At 38.5% G+C, this 19,722-nt stretch overlaps 1 protein-coding gene across 7 annotated transcripts in view; it reads left to right on the top strand.

Annotated features, from left to right (window-relative positions):
* UNC5D (unc-5 netrin receptor D) overlaps positions 1-19,722 on the top strand; it is a 573,216-nt gene that overhangs the window by 323,809 nt on the left and 229,685 nt on the right. For all 7 annotated transcript variants that reach the window (XM_050801680.1, XM_050801685.1, XM_050801686.1 and 4 more), the window contains exon 2: positions 788-1,006. In XM_050801680.1, the coding sequence (XP_050657637.1) occupies positions 788-1,006 (219 nt within the window). The remainder of the gene's footprint in view (positions 1-787; positions 1,007-19,722) is intronic.

Genomic DNA, 19,722 nt, shown 5'->3' with positions numbered 1-19,722 from the left:
TTACCTTTTTATATTGCTTCCTCCATTTCCTAAGGTTAGGGGAGAGTCCAGTTTATTCCTTTCACTTGAACAAATGTAATTATAGCTGCTGGCTATAAGCTCAGAACTATTAGTGATTTCTGTTAGTTCTCACCCTCGGTAGTGCAGTCCATCATATATGGTGGAAGGTTGCTGGGGGCAGAGGGTGGGCCAAAGGCAAGCAGAATGGAATCACATTCCCTTTGAAGGGGCGGTGAGCTGGTGAGTTATCCAAGATCCAAGACAGATTGCCAGACAATCTCCACAGTTTCATAGGTAAAGAAAGCAGACTATTTGGAATCTTTTGACTATATTTTATGGCTGAGTATCCTCTGTCATCATCCTTGTCATCCACATACATGTGTGGGAGAACAACATCTATTCTTACCATTTTTTCAGTTTTGAAGCAGCTTGAGGTTGTGCTTAGCCCTTTCAGATAACCATTCACCAGAGCCTCTCACCTCACAGATGTTTATCTCAGTTGTTTCTGCAAAGATGCTCAGATTCAAAACAGAAATTTGAGGGGTGTCCTATTCATTTTAATGCTTCATCCAATAACACTGAAGCCATGGCTAGCTGGAGGCCCTGTATCCTCTTAGTTCACCTTCTAGAAGATAATTCATCTACACCAGTTCTACAAGCATGCTTTATTAATACAGTGGAGATTTGTCCAGCACAGAATCTTAGAGCTGGTGTGGGTTTGCCATTGTGTCCTGGTGTATGTGCTATCAGTGTAGGCTGTGTTCTGATGTCCTCTTTGATTTCACAGGAACTGACAATGGCGAAGCCCTTCCTGAGTCCATCCCATCAGCTCCCGGGACACTGCCTCATTTCATAGAGGAGCCAGATGATGCTTATATTATCAAGAGCAACCCTATTGCACTCAGGTGCAAAGCGAGGCCAGCCATGCAGATATTCTTCAAATGCAACGGCGAGTGGGTCCATCAGAACGAGCATGTCTCTGAAGAGAGTCTGGACGAGAGCTCAGGTAGGAACGTGCAGCAGTCAGAAGCAGCCATGGTGATTCTTTGGGTTCTCCTGTGGTTATGTATCTGGGAAAGACTGGAAATCACCGCCTCCCCACCATCGCCTCGTGTGAATGAGGTCATAGTTACATCACTCCCGGCATATAAGATACAATTATTTTCTTCAAATGACCCCACAGCTGCCTTGGTAGTCTCTTCTAATATGATGCAGAGGCATTTTTTTTCTTGCTGTATATAACTTTAAACACCAAATTTTGGTGTTTAAAAATTTGGAAGTTAATGGAAGTGAATATCCCTGGAAATAAAACCAGGGAGTCACTGTTTTTGTTTGCAGAATTCTGAATATTTTTTAGGACAAATATTAAATCTTGCATCAAACCCCTTGTTAAGCAGCATGATCTGAGTTTCTTTAATCTTTCCTAGATTTTATTCTTTGCACTTTATTCTCCACAGTTGGTTTCTGAGTCCTTTTTTTTTTTTTTTTTTTTTTGACTATGGTGTAGTGGCAGATCCCAAATTAGGTTACCATATTCTAGCAGGATCTCCAATATGAAAGAATTGTGGGACCATCTTTACATTATTAGTAAATTATTGGTGAATTTGGCTGATAAGTGGTGATGATGGAAATTATTATTATACTAGCTAATACATATTGAGTACTCACTATATATCAGACTTTAAGCACTTGACAGGCATTATTATCTTGTTCAGTTTTCTTCAACAGTCCCCTGCAGTAGATAATGCTATTATTACCTTGTTATAGACAAGGAAACTAAGGCTCAAAGAGATTAAGTAAAGTGCTTGCCCTGGATGTCAAAGTGAGATAATTTGACTCAAAGCCTTCAAAATGTATACCTTTTTATATTTTAATGTTGACAGAAATAATACATGCTTTTGAACTTTGCTTTCTCAGACAAGATCTAATCTGGTCACTATTGGGAGAACCTACCCCCAATATTTCAACGTAGGTTCTTTCTATTTTCTATAAGTGTGAGCCGGATGAGAAATAAAGAGAGACAGTATAAAGAGAGGAATTTTACAGCTGGACCACTAGATGTGACATCACATATCGGTAGGACCGTGATGCCTGCCCAAGTCTCAGACCAGCAAGTTTTTATTAAGGGTTTCAAAAGGGGAGGCAGTGTAAGAACAGAGAGTAGGTACAAAGATCACATACTTCAAAGAGTAAAAAGCAGAACTACTGATAAGGGTCTAACAAAGATCACATGCTTCTGCAGGAACAGGGCAAAGGGCAAAAGCAGGACCACTGATAAGGGTCCAACAAAGATCACAGAGCAAAGGGCAAAAGCAGAACCACTGATAAGGGTCTGTGTTCAGCGGTGCACGTATTGTCTTGATAAACATCTTAAACTTCAGAAAACAGGATTTGAGAGTAGAGAACCAGTCTGACCACAAATTTACCATGGCTGAGTTTTCCAAACCCTGAGTTTTCTACAGGAACTCAGTAAGCCTGAGGGTTCTGCAGGAGACCAGGGCATATCTCAGTCCTTATCTCAACTGCATAAGACAAACATTCCCAGAGTGGCCATTTATAGACCTCCTCACAGGAACACAATCTTTTCTTAGGGTATTAATATTCATATTTCTTGCTAGGAAAAGAATTTAGCGATATGTTTCCTACTTGCATGTCCATTTATAGGCTCTCTGCAAGAAGAGAAATATGACTCTTTTTGCCCAACCCCACAGGCAGTCAGACCTTATGGTTATCTTCCCTTGTTCCCTAGAAATCACTGTTATTCTGTTCTTTTTCAAGGTGCACTGATTTCATATTGTTCAAACACATGTGTTTTACAATCAATTTTTACAGTTAATACAATTATCACTGTGGTCCTGTGGTGACGTACATCTTCAGCTTACAAATATAACAGGATTAAGAGATTAAAGACGGGCATAAGAAATTATAACAGTATTATTTGAGAACTGATAAATGTCCATATTATGATGAAATCTTCACAATTTATGTTCCTCTGCCACGGCTCCAGCCGGTTCCTCCATTCGGGGTCCCTGACTTCCCGTAACAGGTCACACATTAGATTGTTGATTTTTTTAGATGGTCAACTACTTGACTTGGTCAACTCACTAGATATCAGATTTTTGAATAAGTCAGAAAACATCAGTATAACTCTGAAGTTTCAAGTCAGCCTACTTTATTAACTATATAGCAATGATATTCTATATAACAAGGTATTCAGAGTATTACAGAGTATTCAGAGAGAGATAAGATAATAGCCCATATAGGTAGGTGTTACAGGTAATGTTAGAGATAAGACAAATATACCCATAAATGCAGTGCAGATGAAGTTAGGATAAATATCTGAAGAGAAGAATATGATTCTACGGAAGATTTGTGTCTTAAATTACATCTAACTAGGACTATCAGGAAACGTATTGTAAACTTGATAGCAGTAGAAAGGGACATTGATGAATATGTAACTAAGATGGACATAATTGATGTCACACTCTATAGGGGAGAGAGGAGTTTTAGTGGCCTGAAGGTCACAAACATTAGTAAATGAAGAAAGCTTAGTATATGTTCAGCAAAACGTTTGGTTTTGTTGAAATATAAAATTTATGCACAAGAATAGCAGCCAGTGGCTAGAAAATTCAGTTTAATCAATGGTATGAAAGTCCTCAAATAAGAGTGTGGAGTCCTTAGTTTTATGGGTATTTTGGTTGTGGTGAACGATCATATTGATAGACGGGTATGCAGTGGCTGGAGCTCTGCTTTAAAGAATGAATCTGGAAGAAACGTTGGTAAGCAGACACCAGAACAAGGGAGCTAGGAGACATGGATAATTCAGGTGAGAGAAGGTAAGATTGGTTTGAGAGGGGGGACGGCACAGAAATAACAACCAGAATGTAAGTAATTGCATTAACAAGGAGAAAAATCTGAGATCATAGTTTGACAATCTAAATTTGAAGTGCTTATGGTATATAATGAAGAGATGTAGATTTGGAACTTGATAGAATTAGGTGGTAGAAGAGTAGATTTGAGAATCATTAGTAAAGAATGAAGCCATGTGGGTGGAAGAGTTGTTAGAGGGGAAGGGTCAATATGAAAAGGAAGTAGACCTAGAGATATACCTCTTCAGAAGACAGAGACAGGCGTATCAGCCTTCAGCAAAGAAGTAACCAGGGGAGCCAGGCACGGTGACTCCTGTAATCCCAGCACTGTGGGAGGCTGAAGTGGGTGGACCACAAGGTCAGGGGTTTGAGACCAGCCTGGCCAATATGGTGAAACCCCATCGCTAATAAAAATACAAAAATTAGCTGGGGGTGGTGGTGGGCACCTGTAGTCCCAGCTACTCAGGAGGCTAAGGCAGGAAAATCGCTTGAACTGTGGAGGTTGCAGAGAGCCAAGATCGTACCACTGCACTGCAGCTGGACAACAGAGCAGAGCAAGACTCTGTCTCAAAAAAAAAAAAGAAAAAAAAAAGAAAAGAAAAGAAAACAATAGAAGTAACCAGGGGATGCTGTGTTTCAAAGCAAAAGGAAAACATTATCTCAAAAAGATCTGTAGGTAAAACTCTATCAATATAGAAAAGGGCCAAGAACTAAACATCTTATTTACATGTAAAGAAAGGGTGCTAATCCTTACACAGTTCTGAACTACTGTAGGATTGCAGTGTAAATTCAAAAGTCCAAAAAGTAGAGAAACACCTAAAATCCTATGATAATTCCCTATTCATTCCAAATTGGAATTAGTAGGAGGTAGAAAAAAAAAGTGCCCTCTTAGAGATGTTGTTCTTCAGACCAAAGCATGTTAGAATCCTAGAATCTAAATGTAAGAACTGGGAGAGAGCTTAATGATAATCTAACAGCCCTATTTTGCACATTGAAAATGTTAAGATTCAAGAGATACAATGAGTTCATGGCATAGCTGTTTCAAGAACCCAGATCTCCTGACTTCTCCTTCAGATGAATTTCTTCAACATCATAAACCACTTTTGCCTATAGATTTCTATACTTTTCTCCCAGATCAAAATATTGACAGGTTTTCTTGCTGACATAAGGATGGATTGAAGTACATGGCTCTTCATTTTCCATTATGAATCTACTTAGGGTTTCCATCACCCATGTGTATCATCCTATACAAATATCATTAGAATTTCTTTATTCCTGACCATTTCTTCCATCTTCATAAAAGCCAACCCCTTAACTTGGGTCATGTTTCTGGCACTGTTAGACAAAAGTTTATAGCAAGCAATGACAGACATTTCCAGGATTGTGGGTACAGTTTTCATTTTGAAGGAAGGATTTGGCATTTTGATGGGGAAAGTAGAGAACAAATTGAATCTTGGTTTCAGGAATGTCTCTGATCTTGTACTCCCAAGACTGGGACCCAGGAGAGACCTAGATGGATAGGCCTGGTGCTGGGAGAGGTTGAGTCAGAGACAAAAGCAGTCTCATTTACATTGACATTAAAAATTCAAAGGAAGACACTGGAGTTTGGGAGAGGGCAACCAAGGGAATGACATCTACCATATAAGCAAAAGCCTACAAAACAATGGCAGAGTATGACAGGTTTATGTGTCTTTTGCTCAATTAGTACAATTAAAAAGGACTCAAATACCAGTGGCTCACTGGGGCTGTATGTTTTATCATCAGATGTCTCTGTCCTAGATTTTGCCCAGCAATGAACTCAAAATAGTCGAATCCCATTGGGCAAACTCTTCCAAATGAAAGAGAGAAAGAACATTGTTAAATGATCAGCCATTTCTTTTACCACTGCTAGAAAAATCTTATATCCCTTCTCATATAAAGACCTCTTTAACTATTGCAAGCCAGTTCCACAGTGCACCCTATTCTAATTTCACTACATTCTGTTTTGTTATTGCTTTCCCCTTTTAATTCCCCTAGCATTGCTAGGCAACTCCATGTCATGTGGATAGCGTTTTTGATGACATTCTCTACCTCCGCGTAGAAATTTCCTCCTATTTCATTAAAAAAAAAAAAAGAAAAGCCAATAGACTTATTTCAAAGAAACTGAGCAGAACAAAAATATTCATAAATGACAAAATCTGAGGAGATTATATACCGATTTTTAAAAATCTGTTGAGAAAGAATTTAAATTTTAGCAGTTATGTTTTTGTAAAGAACTTAATAAGCACAACCTTTTCTTCCAAGTCATTTTGATTGAATCAATGCAAAAGAAATGTCTCTCCCTAAACAGTTTTCTTCAGTGTAGTTAATGAAAATCACTGTCTACCACACACTGCAATTACGTTTCCTAAGCTCTGTATTAATAGTAGAATTGTGGAAACAAGAACAAGATGAGTGGAGATATTATACCCCAAAACCACACCTAAGTGCAATTTAGGTTGGAAACAAAATGGTCTCAGGTATTGAAAAATAGATGCATTACCTCCCTTGGGTTCTCCAAGGCAGAGCTGGGAAACAGGACTTGACTACCTTTGTAGACTTAATGGCTTTTGACTGGATCTGTAAAATAATTCCTGCCAGTCTAATAGGAGTGAATGACACTGAGAAGTCAAGGACAATGGGACCACATTTGACCAAAGAGACAGAGACAACTGTCCCTGTTGTTTTAAGTCCTGTGGAAAGTAACTCCTTATGTCTGTTTGCACAACATATTCTCCATTTCTGAAATTCTAGAAAAATTTGTGATAATTCTTTTTACTTACAGGCATTCTGTCTTCACAGAACCAATGGGAAATGCATAGGACCTGGGAGTGTTTGGAGTAGACACAGAATCTTTTGTGTTCCTAAATTGGAAGCAATAAGTCCTTTCAGTTGTTAAAGGCTGCAAACTGCCTTTGGTCTTTCTGGTAATTTGGCCGTCATCTAACAGTTCAAATAAGAAGAAAAAGGATTGTGTGTTTTCATGCAATTTAGCTTGGAAAACCCAGAGCTAGAGTTCTTTCCTGCAAAAAGTACAATTTATTTGACATGAGTTACTGTGTTTGCACAGACAAGGCTATACCTCTTAGTAACGTACACTTGCAGTTCTCTGCACTAGCCAAAGGATCCTCTTTCATTTGTTCTGCCTCATTTCATTTGGAAATATGGGAACTCGTCTTCCTTGTGTTGTTCTTCTGTTAACATCTGGAAGCTCAGAGTTGAGAAGTAATCTCAACCCAGGAATCGTGCCCCTGTGAAAAGGATGGAGTATGCAGTAATGCAGAAATTAGAGCTTTAATCTAAACAGGCAGACACATGTATATCATACACACAATAGTAAACAACCACAAACCAAACATATCTTGGCAATCAAGATTATGTGGGCTGTGGGGAGCTGGAATTATCAATAAGCTAAACCACTTCTTTACTGTTCAATAAAAATAGGAATTCTCTTAACAACACGCCATAGCTCTTATCTTATTCCACCTCAGAGATATCGAATTCTAATGAGTGAAATAATGTGTATTCCAATGTGTTATGGGAAAAGTCTCAACTCCAGTAAACTAATATTTTTCTTCTTAAAGAATTTCATTTCAGGGACCTCATTGTGTGTGATTTCCTTTTTAAACAACTGGAGTCACTCTCTGGGGAAAAAAGGTTAATGGATTGTATTGAGAAAAGGGAGAAGAATAGAAATAAAAATGTATTACATCTTAAAAGTTTATATCTTAGAATGTTGCTATGCTGGTGATGGGGATTTGAATATAGTATCTTACAGAAAACCATTAATTTGAAAGTATCTTCAATGATTCACAAGTCACTAAAGTACATTTGGGAAGCATATATTTTAGGCCACATAACACAGAAATAATCTCTCAAGTGTTTCATTGACAGTTTGTGGGTTTAAAACTCACTTTTATGGAAGCCTTCTCCCTCCCCACCTTAGATTTCATCGTGCTCATCACTCTACTTCTCAGAGAAGACTGACATATTCTTAAAAGGTTTTCAGGAAAATATTATGAATTCCCTACATAAACTGGCAGAGTATTGAAGGCCTTGTTTCCTATAGCTAATTTAACTTTTCCTACAAAACGGAAATAAGGAGATTATTTACTCTCATCCATCCTTAGCAGTGATAGAAATCAGCTAATCACTTTATATAATTTAATAATTTCTGATATCGACCATACATTTGTCTCAAAGTGTAAATTCTTGACCAGTCTCTTCAGTTCACACATTAAGAAGTGTGTACATTGATTTAAAATATGAATGACAGGCTGGGCACGGTTGCACATGCCTGTAATCCCAGCACTTTGGGAGGCCGAGGCGGGCGGATCACAAGGTCAAGAGATCGAGACCAGCCTGGCCAACATGGGGAAACCCCATCTCCACTAAAAATACAAAAATAAGCTGGCTGTGGTGATGCACACCTGTAGTCCCAGCTACTTGGGAGGCTGAGGTAGAAGAATCACTTGAACCTGAAAGGTAGAGGTTGCAGTGAGTTGAGATTGTGCCACTGCACCCCAGCCTGGAAACAGAGTAAGACTCTGTCTCAAAACAATATGAAAAACAAAAACAAATAATTATAAAGATCTCTAAAAAAACAAAACACACACACACACACACACAGAGAGAGAGAATGAAACCTGAGGTTAGCCTAATGGTTAAGAACATGGGTTTTGGTGTAGAGGAAGCAATGTTTGAAATCAGGCTCTCCATTTACCTATTTTTCAGATAGATGTGGAATTGAGCTTCCTTTCTCCTTGGTTCCTCCGTGTATAAAATGGCAGTGATAATTGTATCCACCGTCACATAGCACCTAATACACGTGACATGCTTAGCCCAGGGGCTAGTGTACAGCAAATGCTCAGTCAAGACTAGCCTTCAAAATGATGAATATAAAACAGCTATTTTTTTATTCTTTTTGAATGAGACAAGTGTCTGGTGATTATGATTCAAAAAACAAATATATAATTGTAGAATTTTGCATTCCAAGAAGATAACAGGGCTAATATTATTGGCAGGTAAATATTTGCCCTTCCTAGAGTAACATTGCCTTACTTGCATGTGATTCAATCATTCAGGTCGCATTGTGTCTGTATGTTACCCTCAGAGTCCATGGCAGTGTTACAGAAAAGGGCTCCAGATCTAGACCCCAAGAGAGGATTCTTGGATCTTGCGCAAGAAAGAATTCAGGGAAAGTGTGCAGTGCAAAGTAAAAGCAAGTTTATTAAGAAAGTAAAGTGCTGAAAGTACAGCTACTCCGTAGACAGACTAGGACGTTCCTGAAAGTAAGAGGAGGAACGCATCCACTCTAGGTACAATGCTTGTATATGTGGGTACATGTGTTCTGCTATAAGGGTTTGTGATAAATGATTAATTTTCTTAATTACTATATTTTGCAAGAATCGATATTACTATCTTTAAAGCAAAATTAGGAATGCCTTTGTTCTCCAGATATCAGGATATCTGGACACCCCCAAGTTTGGGTTTGTTTAGTAAACATTATTAGTTTGTTCCCCTAACCATCAACATCTAGAGACAAGGAATGCGTAACTCTGTGGGAACGCAGCCCGGCAAGTTCCAGCCTCATTTTCCTAGCCCTCACTTAAAATGGAGTTGCTGTGGTTGGAATGCCTCTGACAGTAGCACTGTGGGTGATACAAGTGGTACAATATATGTCCTGACCTCAGGTCATAAGCTGCTAGCGGGAGATGATTTCAGTGACTGCAGGAATGGAAAGTCATTGATTGAAGCAACAGGATTGGAAATCATGACCGTGTTGCCCACAATGTTGTGAGTATGACATGGGAGTGAGTCATTCATGGGATGCGTTCTCTAAACAACCCTTCCATGTCCACTTCTGCCTCTTAAGTTTCTCTTCTTGCTGTTGTTAGACAACGCTATCAAGTTAATTTGCTTTCCTTTACCAGACACCTCTGAGCTGATTAATTCTAATCTCTGGTGTGGAAGAAACTGGAGAGCTTGGGTGTATTCTTTGTTTCTGTACTTAAGACTGAACTCGCGGTGCTTCTGAGGAATACGTGGAGTGGTTATTATCCTGGGAAAACAAAAGACTATTCATTAGGCATAGAGCACATGCACATTCAAAGGATAACTATTTTATTTTTGGTCAAGATACATTTTTATCTTGTTGCTAGGATGAAGTGATAAAAGACATTTAGCCCTAGTTAATTATCTGCCAGTAAAATGAAACATTGTTCTGCCTTTTCGTTTTTGTATTTAATTTACTACTTTCAGTACTATGTTGGCCTAAAGACATCTAAGCTGTCTCAAGATATGGAGGTACAGTTCCATGACATTTCTTCCTATCTGTCGATTTTGAAACTTCAAATGTGTGTGAGATACATGTGTCCTTACCGGAGTCCCCAGAGCTGTGGTCTAGAAGCCAGGCTATATATTGAATAAGGACAGCACCTTCAAGTCGTAGGTAGAATGGCACTCAGCCTCTTGTGTGATCTTGTAGCAGCCTGTGCTTCTGCTGTCATGACTGTTGTCACATTGGGCATTGTTGGAGCATGTTAAAATGTCTCCCTCTCCAGGGCTGGGCACGGTGGCTCACCCCTGTAATCCCAGCACTTTGGGAGGCCAAGGTGGGTGGATCACCTGAGGTCAGAAGTTCAAGACCAGCCTGGTCAACATGGTGAAACCCTGTCTCTACTAAATATATAAAAATTAGCCAGGCATGGTGGCGGGCACCTGTAATCCCACCTACTTGTGAGGCTGAGTCAGAAGAGTCACCTGAACCTGGGAGGTGGGAGTTGCAGTGAGCCAAGATCATGCCACTGCACTCCAGCCTGGGAGACAAGAGCGAAACAGTGACAGGCACATACAGGGTGCTCAATAATTGTCTTTCCAGAGAAATATGTCATAAACCTTATGACATCTTTGATCTGTTGCTTATGGTAGGGGACCTGTGGCAAAATAATAATACTAAAAAATAGAAATAATAGTAACACGATGTTAAGATGAAAGACCAAAATGCCTGTGATGGTATTAATACAAGTAAAGGGCCATGCAAATACTATATAACTAATAATGATAACAGTGTGTTATTCAAAATATGAGGGAGTATCTCATTGTTGAAGTATAGTTTTCGATGCTCTGATCCTGAAGTAGTAAGAGACAAGTGGAAAACATTCCCTTATGTAAGTGGAAGACTCACTTTTTCTAGTTGAAATGGCTTTCTGTCTGCTCGGGAGACATCAGAGTAAGAGAGGATACCTCAGCCAAATCCAGGCATCAGAGGGGTTGAGAAACTCTGGAAGTTCGTGGTTCTTTCAAGAAAACTCTTGAATATAGGAGAATATTACTTTTCAGGCCAGGCGCAGTGGCTCATGCCTGTAATCCAAGCACTTTTGGAGGCCAAGGTGGGTGGGTCACTTGAGGCCTGGAGTTCCAGACCAGCCTGGTCAACAAGGCAAAACCACATCTCTACTAAAAACACAAAAACTAGGTGGGTGTGATGGTGCATTCCTGTGATCCCAGCTACTAGGGAGGCTGAGGCACAAGTATTGCTTGAACTGAAAGATGGAGGTTGCAGTGAGCCGAGATCACAGCATAGAACTCCAGTTTGGGCGACAGAGCAAGACCCTGTCTCCAGGAAAAAAAAAAAAGAAAAAGAAAAAAGAAGTCTATTGCTTTTCAAGGGAGTTGGATTGCTTTGTTTCTCTCCCAGAGAACTGAGCAAGGCCCTGCATTACTCATGAAGTTGTATTGGAATAATTCTTTGGCACTTTGTCTACAAAGAATAGAATACTCACTTTCTCAGCCCCGATCATGAAGCGCTATAATGTGAAAAATGAGATACAAAGAAAGTGAAACATTGAACTGAAAAAGTCCCAGAAAACAGGCACCGAGACTGGGATGAGAAAATGATTCTACCAAAACCTAGTTAGCTGGTCATTTACTGCTTCTGTATGGTTGGGGATATGATAAACATCTTAGAGGGAGGGACTCTCACTTCCTTCTTGAATCTATTGATTCCAGTTGGTAAGCCGAGCATCCTACTACAGAGAACTTCCAAATGATTGAAGCAGTAAGGCTGAGTGGGGAGGCAAGCATTTGAGAACTGTATCAAATTCCTCCCCAAGTGCCCATCACCAGGTATGTTTGAGAACTGGCTGGAAATGGTAACCACAGCAGGATGTTGCTGATGGGCTTTGTCAGTGCGATAAGGAGCAATGGATAAAAAGTTCAGGGCCAGCTGTTGGTAGGCACCGGGCTGGGATTGGCATGGTGCTGAATGTTAAATACTATTCCAAAATTCTCTATTTTGTCCAGAACAAGTTAGGATCTTAGACTATGACTGTCACGCTTTTATTAAAAGTTGATCAGAAATAAAGCGTTTTATTTATTTTCCCCTCTCCATTTCTTCCCTCCTCTATTTTACATTTCTCTTCCTTGCACAGTGAAGTATATACCTTCAATTAGTTTGAAAATCCTTTAACTTTTAGTCTCCCAACAGGATTAGACCTGCTAAGAGTAACTAGTGTTTTCTATCTGATAAATAAGGGGATTATAGCAATAACTGCTGTCAGCATTTTTCTCGTTTAAACAAATAAAGCTGACAAATGATGAAGTTCTGTGCTGCTCCGTTATGTTTGGTACATGCAGAGCAATTATTCATCTGCTGCCAACATTAGTCTATCTACAACTAAACCATCCAACGGCCTAGAAAGCTTATTAGCATATCAGTATCATAGTCATATTTGTATATTCTCTAAGACTCTACTCCATAACAAAGGCTGATGGTTATAATTTGCACAATAATTTAAAGGGTTGGACTTTTCTGTGCTTATTAGAGTTACGCCAGTTATCGGGTACAATGCTACTCTTATTTATGACATGCCGTTTTTTTATTTGCCTGGAACTTCCACTCCCCTGTAGCATTTTCTGTGAACAAGTTAGCTGCCATCTCTGGAGATATAGAAGTAGATAGCCATTTCTGCATGAACACTGTTAGATGAAATTCAGTGGAGGAAGAGATAGGGAAGAGCATTTTTCTTAAAGTCACATTCCTTGGATATTTCTCATGTGTGAATATATCATATATATGTATGTGTGTGTATATATACACACTCATACTATTACATATGTGTATATGGGTATGTATACATGTATACTGCATATGTAAATGTGTATTTGTATGTGTATCATTTGATCAGTGAGGATTTGAGAAAGAATGTATTTAAAACATCTTATTCAACAGTTATTTCTTGTTATGTTAGGGGGAAAAGATAATAGATACAAAGAATTCATGATTTGCCAAGGCTTCTTTTAGAGGGGATGGTTTGATAAAACTGAAGACCTCGTGTTAGAAGAAGGCCTAATCTAGAGAGATAATATACCTTTTGTGAGATGGTCATGTCACTTGTGGCCTTTTAAAGAAGCTTGCCACTCTGATGCCACCGGTTGGGAAAATACTGTGTTTGGGAGCAGTTGTTTTATGTGCACTTTGCTCTGCTGATCACATGGGGAGCCTCTGCTGGTAACTGAGCCATCCTAAATTTGAAACCTTCACTTCAGCATTTTCCTTCCAACTATGTTTGCCTGAATGAGGGGTTGCAAAACCTCCTGACAAGAATGGGGTAAGACCAGATATAATCTTCATAGTGGGGTGCCCTGGTCCCTTGTTTATGCTTTCCAAAGCACAGTGTGCTGCTCTTTGTCTATGTGACCACGTTTTCTAGTTGGGGCCTTGCTGACCCTGTAGGGACCGCTCTGCCCAGGGCTGGCTAATTTTTAAAGAGATCAAACAACTTGCCTGTGAATTGGCCTTTCATATGCAAACCAAGCGATCCAGAGGCCACACCCCTAACTACCATTTCTATGGAACTCTTATACTCCAGACCACTGTTCTCCTGCCCTAACCCCAGGACTAGGGTAGCCAGGATGCCCCAGAGCCACTGACATAATGCAAGCTAGCCAATCCCAGTATATTGTTTCTTCACATGCAAACCACAATGGAAAGGCCCTTGGCCACATGTTCTCCCACCCCTTCTGCCTCCTGAAAGACCCCCATGCTTATCCATGTGGCTCTACGTGGCTTGCTGTGCCTCCTGTGTCTCGGGACCTTCATAAAAGTCACTTCCATGTATAAATCTATTAAAACACTTTATTTAAAAAAATCCTGGGTATTCTTAAAGTACCATGGTGCCAAGATTAAATCACAGCAAGTTTTGTGGTTTGGATTTGGACATTCCCTACTTTATAAACATGATAACCCTGAATCATTTTGAGATGGTGCTGGTCTTCATCTTCAAGCTGAAAAAAATCGATAGCTTTGATATTCTTATAAGATGAGGAAAGTGAAAAAATGAAAGTTCTTCCCATTAGCTTGAACCTATTTCTTTTTAATTAGTACATAATTTACATATTTTGGGGCACAAGTGATATTTTGATACCTTCATATAATGGCTAATAATCAAATCAGTATAATAGGAATATCCATCACCTCAAACATTTATGTTTCTACTGGGAATATTCAAATTCCTCTTTTCTAGCAATTTTGAAATATGCAATAGATTATTGTTAACTATTGTCACTCTACTGGACTGTCAAACACTGGATTTTAGTCCTTCTACTTAACTGTATTTTATTACCCATTCTTCAACCTGTCTTCTCTCTTCATTTCCCTTCTTGACCTTTGGTAACCACCAGTCTACTCTCTATTTTCATGAGATCCACTTTTTCAGTTCCCACATATGAGTAAGAATGTGTGATATTTGCGTCTGTGCTTGGCTTATTGCACTTATGACCTCCAGTTTCATTCATGTTGCTACAAATGACAAGATTTTATTCCTTTATATGGTTGAATAATATTTCATGGTGTGTGTGTGTGTATGTGTGTATATATATAAATATATATACATACTGCATTTTCTTCATTCCTTTATTTATGGATACTTGGTTGATTCCATATTTTGACTATTGTGGATAGTCTAATACACATGGGGTTGCAGATATCTCTTTGATATATTGATTTCCTTTTTGAGAGGATATATATGCCTAGTAGTGGGATGACTGAATCATATGGAGGATATAATTTATGTTTTTCAAGGAACCTTTGTACTCTCTTCTATAGTGACTGTATTAATTTACATCCCCAAAAATGGTGTATGAGGGTTCTCTGTCTCCACATCCTCTCTAGAATCTATCTTTTTTTGTCTTTTTGACAAAAAACATTTTAACTGGGGTGAGTTGTGGTTTTGATTTGCATTTCCCTGATGCTTAGTGATGTTGGCTATTTTAGAATATATTTTTTGGCCATTTGTATGTCCTCTTTTGATAAATGTCTATTCAGGTCTTGATCTTTTGCCCATTTTTAAATATTTTGTTCTGTTTTTTGCTATTGAGTTGTTTGAACTTCTCTTATATTCTGGTTATTAATCCCTTGTCAGATAGATAATTTGCAAATGTTTTCTCATTTTCTGTGGATTGTCTCTTAGTTGTTTATTTCCTTTGTAGTGCAGAAGCTTTTTAGCTTGATGTAATCCTATATTTCTATTTTTACATTGGTTATCTGTGCTTTTAAGGACTTATTAAATAAATTTTTGCCTCAACCAGTGTCCTGGAGAGTTTCTTCAATGTTTTCTTTGAGTGATTTCATAGTTTCATGTCTTAGATTTGTTTTTATTTCGATCTCACTTTTGTATATGGTGAGAGATAAGGGTCTAATTTCAATGTTCTGTATATGGATATCAAGTTTTCCCAGAACCATTTATTGAAGATACTATCCTTTCCTCAGTGTTCTTGATACCTTTGGCCTTGGCTATTCAGAGATTTTTATAGGTCCATACAAATTTTAGGATTGCTTTTCCTATGTTTGAGAAAGATGTCATTGGTATTTTAATAGGGAGTGTCTTGAATCTGTACATTGCTTTGTGTAGTATTGACATTTTAATAACATTAATTCTTGCAATCCATGAACATGGAATATCTTTACTTTTGTGTGTGTCTTCTTCAATTTCCTTCACCAGAGTTTTATCATTTTCTTTGTAGAGATCTTCCATATCTTTGGTTAAGTTTATTCCCAGGTATTTTTTTTTTGTTGGCGGAGGGGTGGGGGGTGGGGCTCGGGGGCTATTGTAAATGAGATTGCTTTCTTGATTTCTTTTTCAGATTATTCACCACTAACATATTTAATTGCTACTGATATTTGTACATAGATTTTGTATTCTGCAACTATACAGAATTCAGTTATCAGTTCCAATGTTTCTTGGTGGAATCTTTACATTTTTCTAAATATAAGATCAAGTTATCTACCAACAAGGCTAATTTGACTTCTTCCTCTCCAAATGGATGCCTTTTATTTGTTTCTCTTCCCTGATTGCTCTAGCTAGGACTTCCAGTACTATGTTGAATAAAAATATAAAAGTGGACATCCTTGTTGTGTTTCAGATTAAGGGAAAAGGCTTTCAGTGTTTCTCTGTTCAGTAGGTTGTTAGCTGTAGGTTTGTCATATATGGCCTTTATTGTTTGAGGTATGTTCTTTCTATGTATAGTTTTTTGAGGATTTTATCATGAAGGGATGTTGAATTTTGTCAAATGTTTTTCAGAATCTATTTAAATGATCATTTTTTCTTGTTTTTTGTTCTGTTAATATGATGTGTCATGTTTATTGATTTGCATATGTTGAAATATCCTCACCTCTCTGAAATCAATCCTGCTTGATTATGGTGAATAATCCTTTTGATGTGTTATTGAATTTGGTTTGCTAGTATTACATTGAGGATCTTTGCATCTGTGTTCATGAAGTATATGGGTGTGTAGTTTTGTTTTTGTTGTTGTTGTGTCTTTGTCTGGTTTTGGTATCAGGGTAATGCTGCCTTCATGGAATGAGTTTGGAAGTGTTCTCTCCTCTTCAATTTTTTTTGTTTTTTGAATTTTTTGAGACTTGTTTTGTGGCCTACCTTATGGTCCATTCTGGAGAATATGTTATATGCTGAAAAGATGAATGTGTCTTCTTGTAGCAGTTGGGTAAAATGCTTAAACACATTTCTGACCTTAAAGGTTATTGAATGCTTTTTTGATGAGACTCCACTTCTCAGAGTGTGTGTGTATTCTGCTTTAATAGGTCTTCCTGTTCTGCAATATAGGAGCTCTGAAATATTAAAGTCACTCTACCTTCTCCTACCTGTGTGCACTTGATGGATGTTCTCTCTTCCGCCTTTTCCTCTTTAAAGGAGCTCATCAACCATTTGCCCAGAGAGGAAAACATAAAGCAAGCCCTCTTCTCCAGAGTCTAGTGCCTCCCTTTAACCTGCTCAACTTTACTTTCTAATATGCATGCTCCACTCCAGCCTGCTTTCTGTCCTAACAAACAAAATAAATTAATGGCTTTAGAGGTACAAGTGGTTTTTGGTTACACGAATGAATTGTATAGTGGTGAAGTCTGGGCTTTTAATGTACTTGTCACTCAAATAGTGTACATTGTACCCTATAAGTAGTTTTATATCCTTCATCCTATCCAATCCTCCCCGCTTCTAGAATCCAGTGTCCATTATACCACCCCGTATGCCCTGTATACCCATGGCTTGGTTCCCAATTATATGTGAAAACTTGCAGTATTTGGTTTCCCATTCCTGAGTTACTTCATTTAGGAAAATGGTCTCCAGTTTCATCCAATATACTGCAAAATACATGATTTCATTCTTTTTTTATGGCTGAGTGGCACTCCACGATATAGGTATAATACATTTTCTTTGTCCATTTGTTGGTTGATGGGCCCTTAGCTTGATTCCATATCTTTGCAATTATGAATTGTGGTGCGATAAACGTACGAATTCAGGTATCTTCTTGATATAATGACTTCTTTGGGTAGATACCCAGTAGTGGGATTACTGGATCAAGTGGTAGATCTACTTTTAGTCCTTTGAGAAATCTCCGTACTGTTTTTAACAGAGGTTTTACTGATTTACGCTTCCATCAACAGTGTGTAAGTATTCCCTTTTCACCACATCCATGCCAACATCTAATATTTTTTGACCTTTTAATAATGGTCATTTTGATTGGGGTAAGGTGGTAGCTTATGGTGGTTTTAATTTGCATTTCCTTATAATTAGTAATGTTGAGCATTTTTTTCTATTTTTGTTGGATACTTATATATCTTCTTCTGAAAAACATTTGTTCGTGTTGTTTGCCTGCTTTTTAGTGGGATTATATGTCTTTTCTTGCTGACTTGCTGGAGTCCCTTGTAGATTCTGGATATTACTTCTTTGTGAGATGTATAGTCTACAAATATTTTCTCCATTCTATAGGTTGGCTATTTACTCTGTTATTTCTTTTGTTGTGCAAAAGCTTTTCAGTTTGTCTCATTTATTTTTGTTTTTATTGCATTTGCTTTTGGTTCTTAGTCATAAATTCTTTGCCTAGGCCAATGTCTAGAATAATTTTTCTAGGTTTTCTTCTAGAATATTTACAACTTAAGGTCCCACATTCAAGTCTCGAATCCATTTTGAGTTAATCGTTGTATATGGTGAGAGGTATCCAGTTTCATTCTTCTGCATTTGGCGATCCAGTTACCCAGCACCATTTATTGAATTAGGGTGTCCTTTCCCCAGTATATGTTTTTGTCTGCTTCTAAGAAACTTTTTAAAAACCTTCCTTTATTTCCACTTTCTGTGACATTCTTCCCTCTTGCCTTTGCCTGCCAACTCTGCCTTTTCCTGGCCTTTGTCCCCCCATTCATATTTCTTCTTTCATTAAAGTATAAAGAAAGACAAAACAAAGCAGCAGGAACATCATCATCATCACCTTTAAGGCTTCCTTTCTCCTATTTGATTTAGGAGTCGGCTTTCTGGACTAATAGTCTCTGACAGGGAAAACACAGTGTTTTTGTACTTTCACAAATAGGGGAAACGTGAGTTACCAACTGTCATCAAGATGATTTTCTGTTGTGTGGGTTCCTCCTACAAATTTGGAAAGTGTACCTCAAACTGCACATGGTGACTTATGTGGCCATGACCATCTCTCATCAGGCACTATAAATAACATGTTATTGATTGGGTGGAAGGGAACGTTTCCACAACCTGACTAATCCTACACCTTCATTCTTGTTTTCTAAATCCTGAAACCAAGATATAATCATGATCCACCTCCTCCATCGAGACTTCTGGACTCATTTTGATTGTAGTGACGCTTCTATCCCCTGAATTTCTTTTGGACTTAAAGGAAAAAGCATAGTTAGGTACTTAATTTAAAAAATAGTTCCATGTATTAACCTTATTGCCACAATTAAGTGTAAGTACTAAAATAAAGGGACAGAATTGAATCGTTAAGAGGCACCTGAACATAGTGCTGGTTTTGGTGTAAGACCACTAGGCTCACACACCGGACCCTTCATTTACAAACTGTGACTGTGGACAAATAACGTAGCCTCTCTGAGTCATAGTTCTTTCCTCTGCAAAGTAGGGACACCATAGCATGCACCACCACAGAGTACCGTGGAAATGTAAAGAGCACATAGGTTCAAGGCTTATCTTGACACGAGGCAGTTAGGTGGAATTCAATAAGCATCCCCTTTTTTTCTCCCAACCTGCCCATCCTAGAGAAAGGCACAACCTCAGAGAATGTGTGTTGGATGGAGAGGACATGGCTGGCTGTGAAGGCTGCTTCCCTGTTTGTGATGAGTTAACTGGTGAGGCAAGTGAGGTGCCCCTTCCATCATTGGTACAGGGCGACTGTTCATCCCCAAGAAAGAAAGGTTGATAGTCCTTGGTCAAAGGTGGAGAAGAAGCTCACGCTCTCCAGTTAGAAGCACCAAACAGTTTGTTTAATTTTAGAAGGAGGATGTAAAGTAACAACAACAACA

This window comes from Macaca thibetana, chromosome 8 (assembly GCF_024542745.1).
Source record: "Macaca thibetana thibetana isolate TM-01 chromosome 8, ASM2454274v1, whole genome shotgun sequence".
NCBI classification, from domain to species: Eukaryota; Metazoa; Chordata; class Mammalia; order Primates; family Cercopithecidae; genus Macaca; species Macaca thibetana.
The sequence above is the reverse complement of the archived record's forward strand: the minus strand, read 5'-3'. Positions and strand labels throughout refer to the sequence as shown.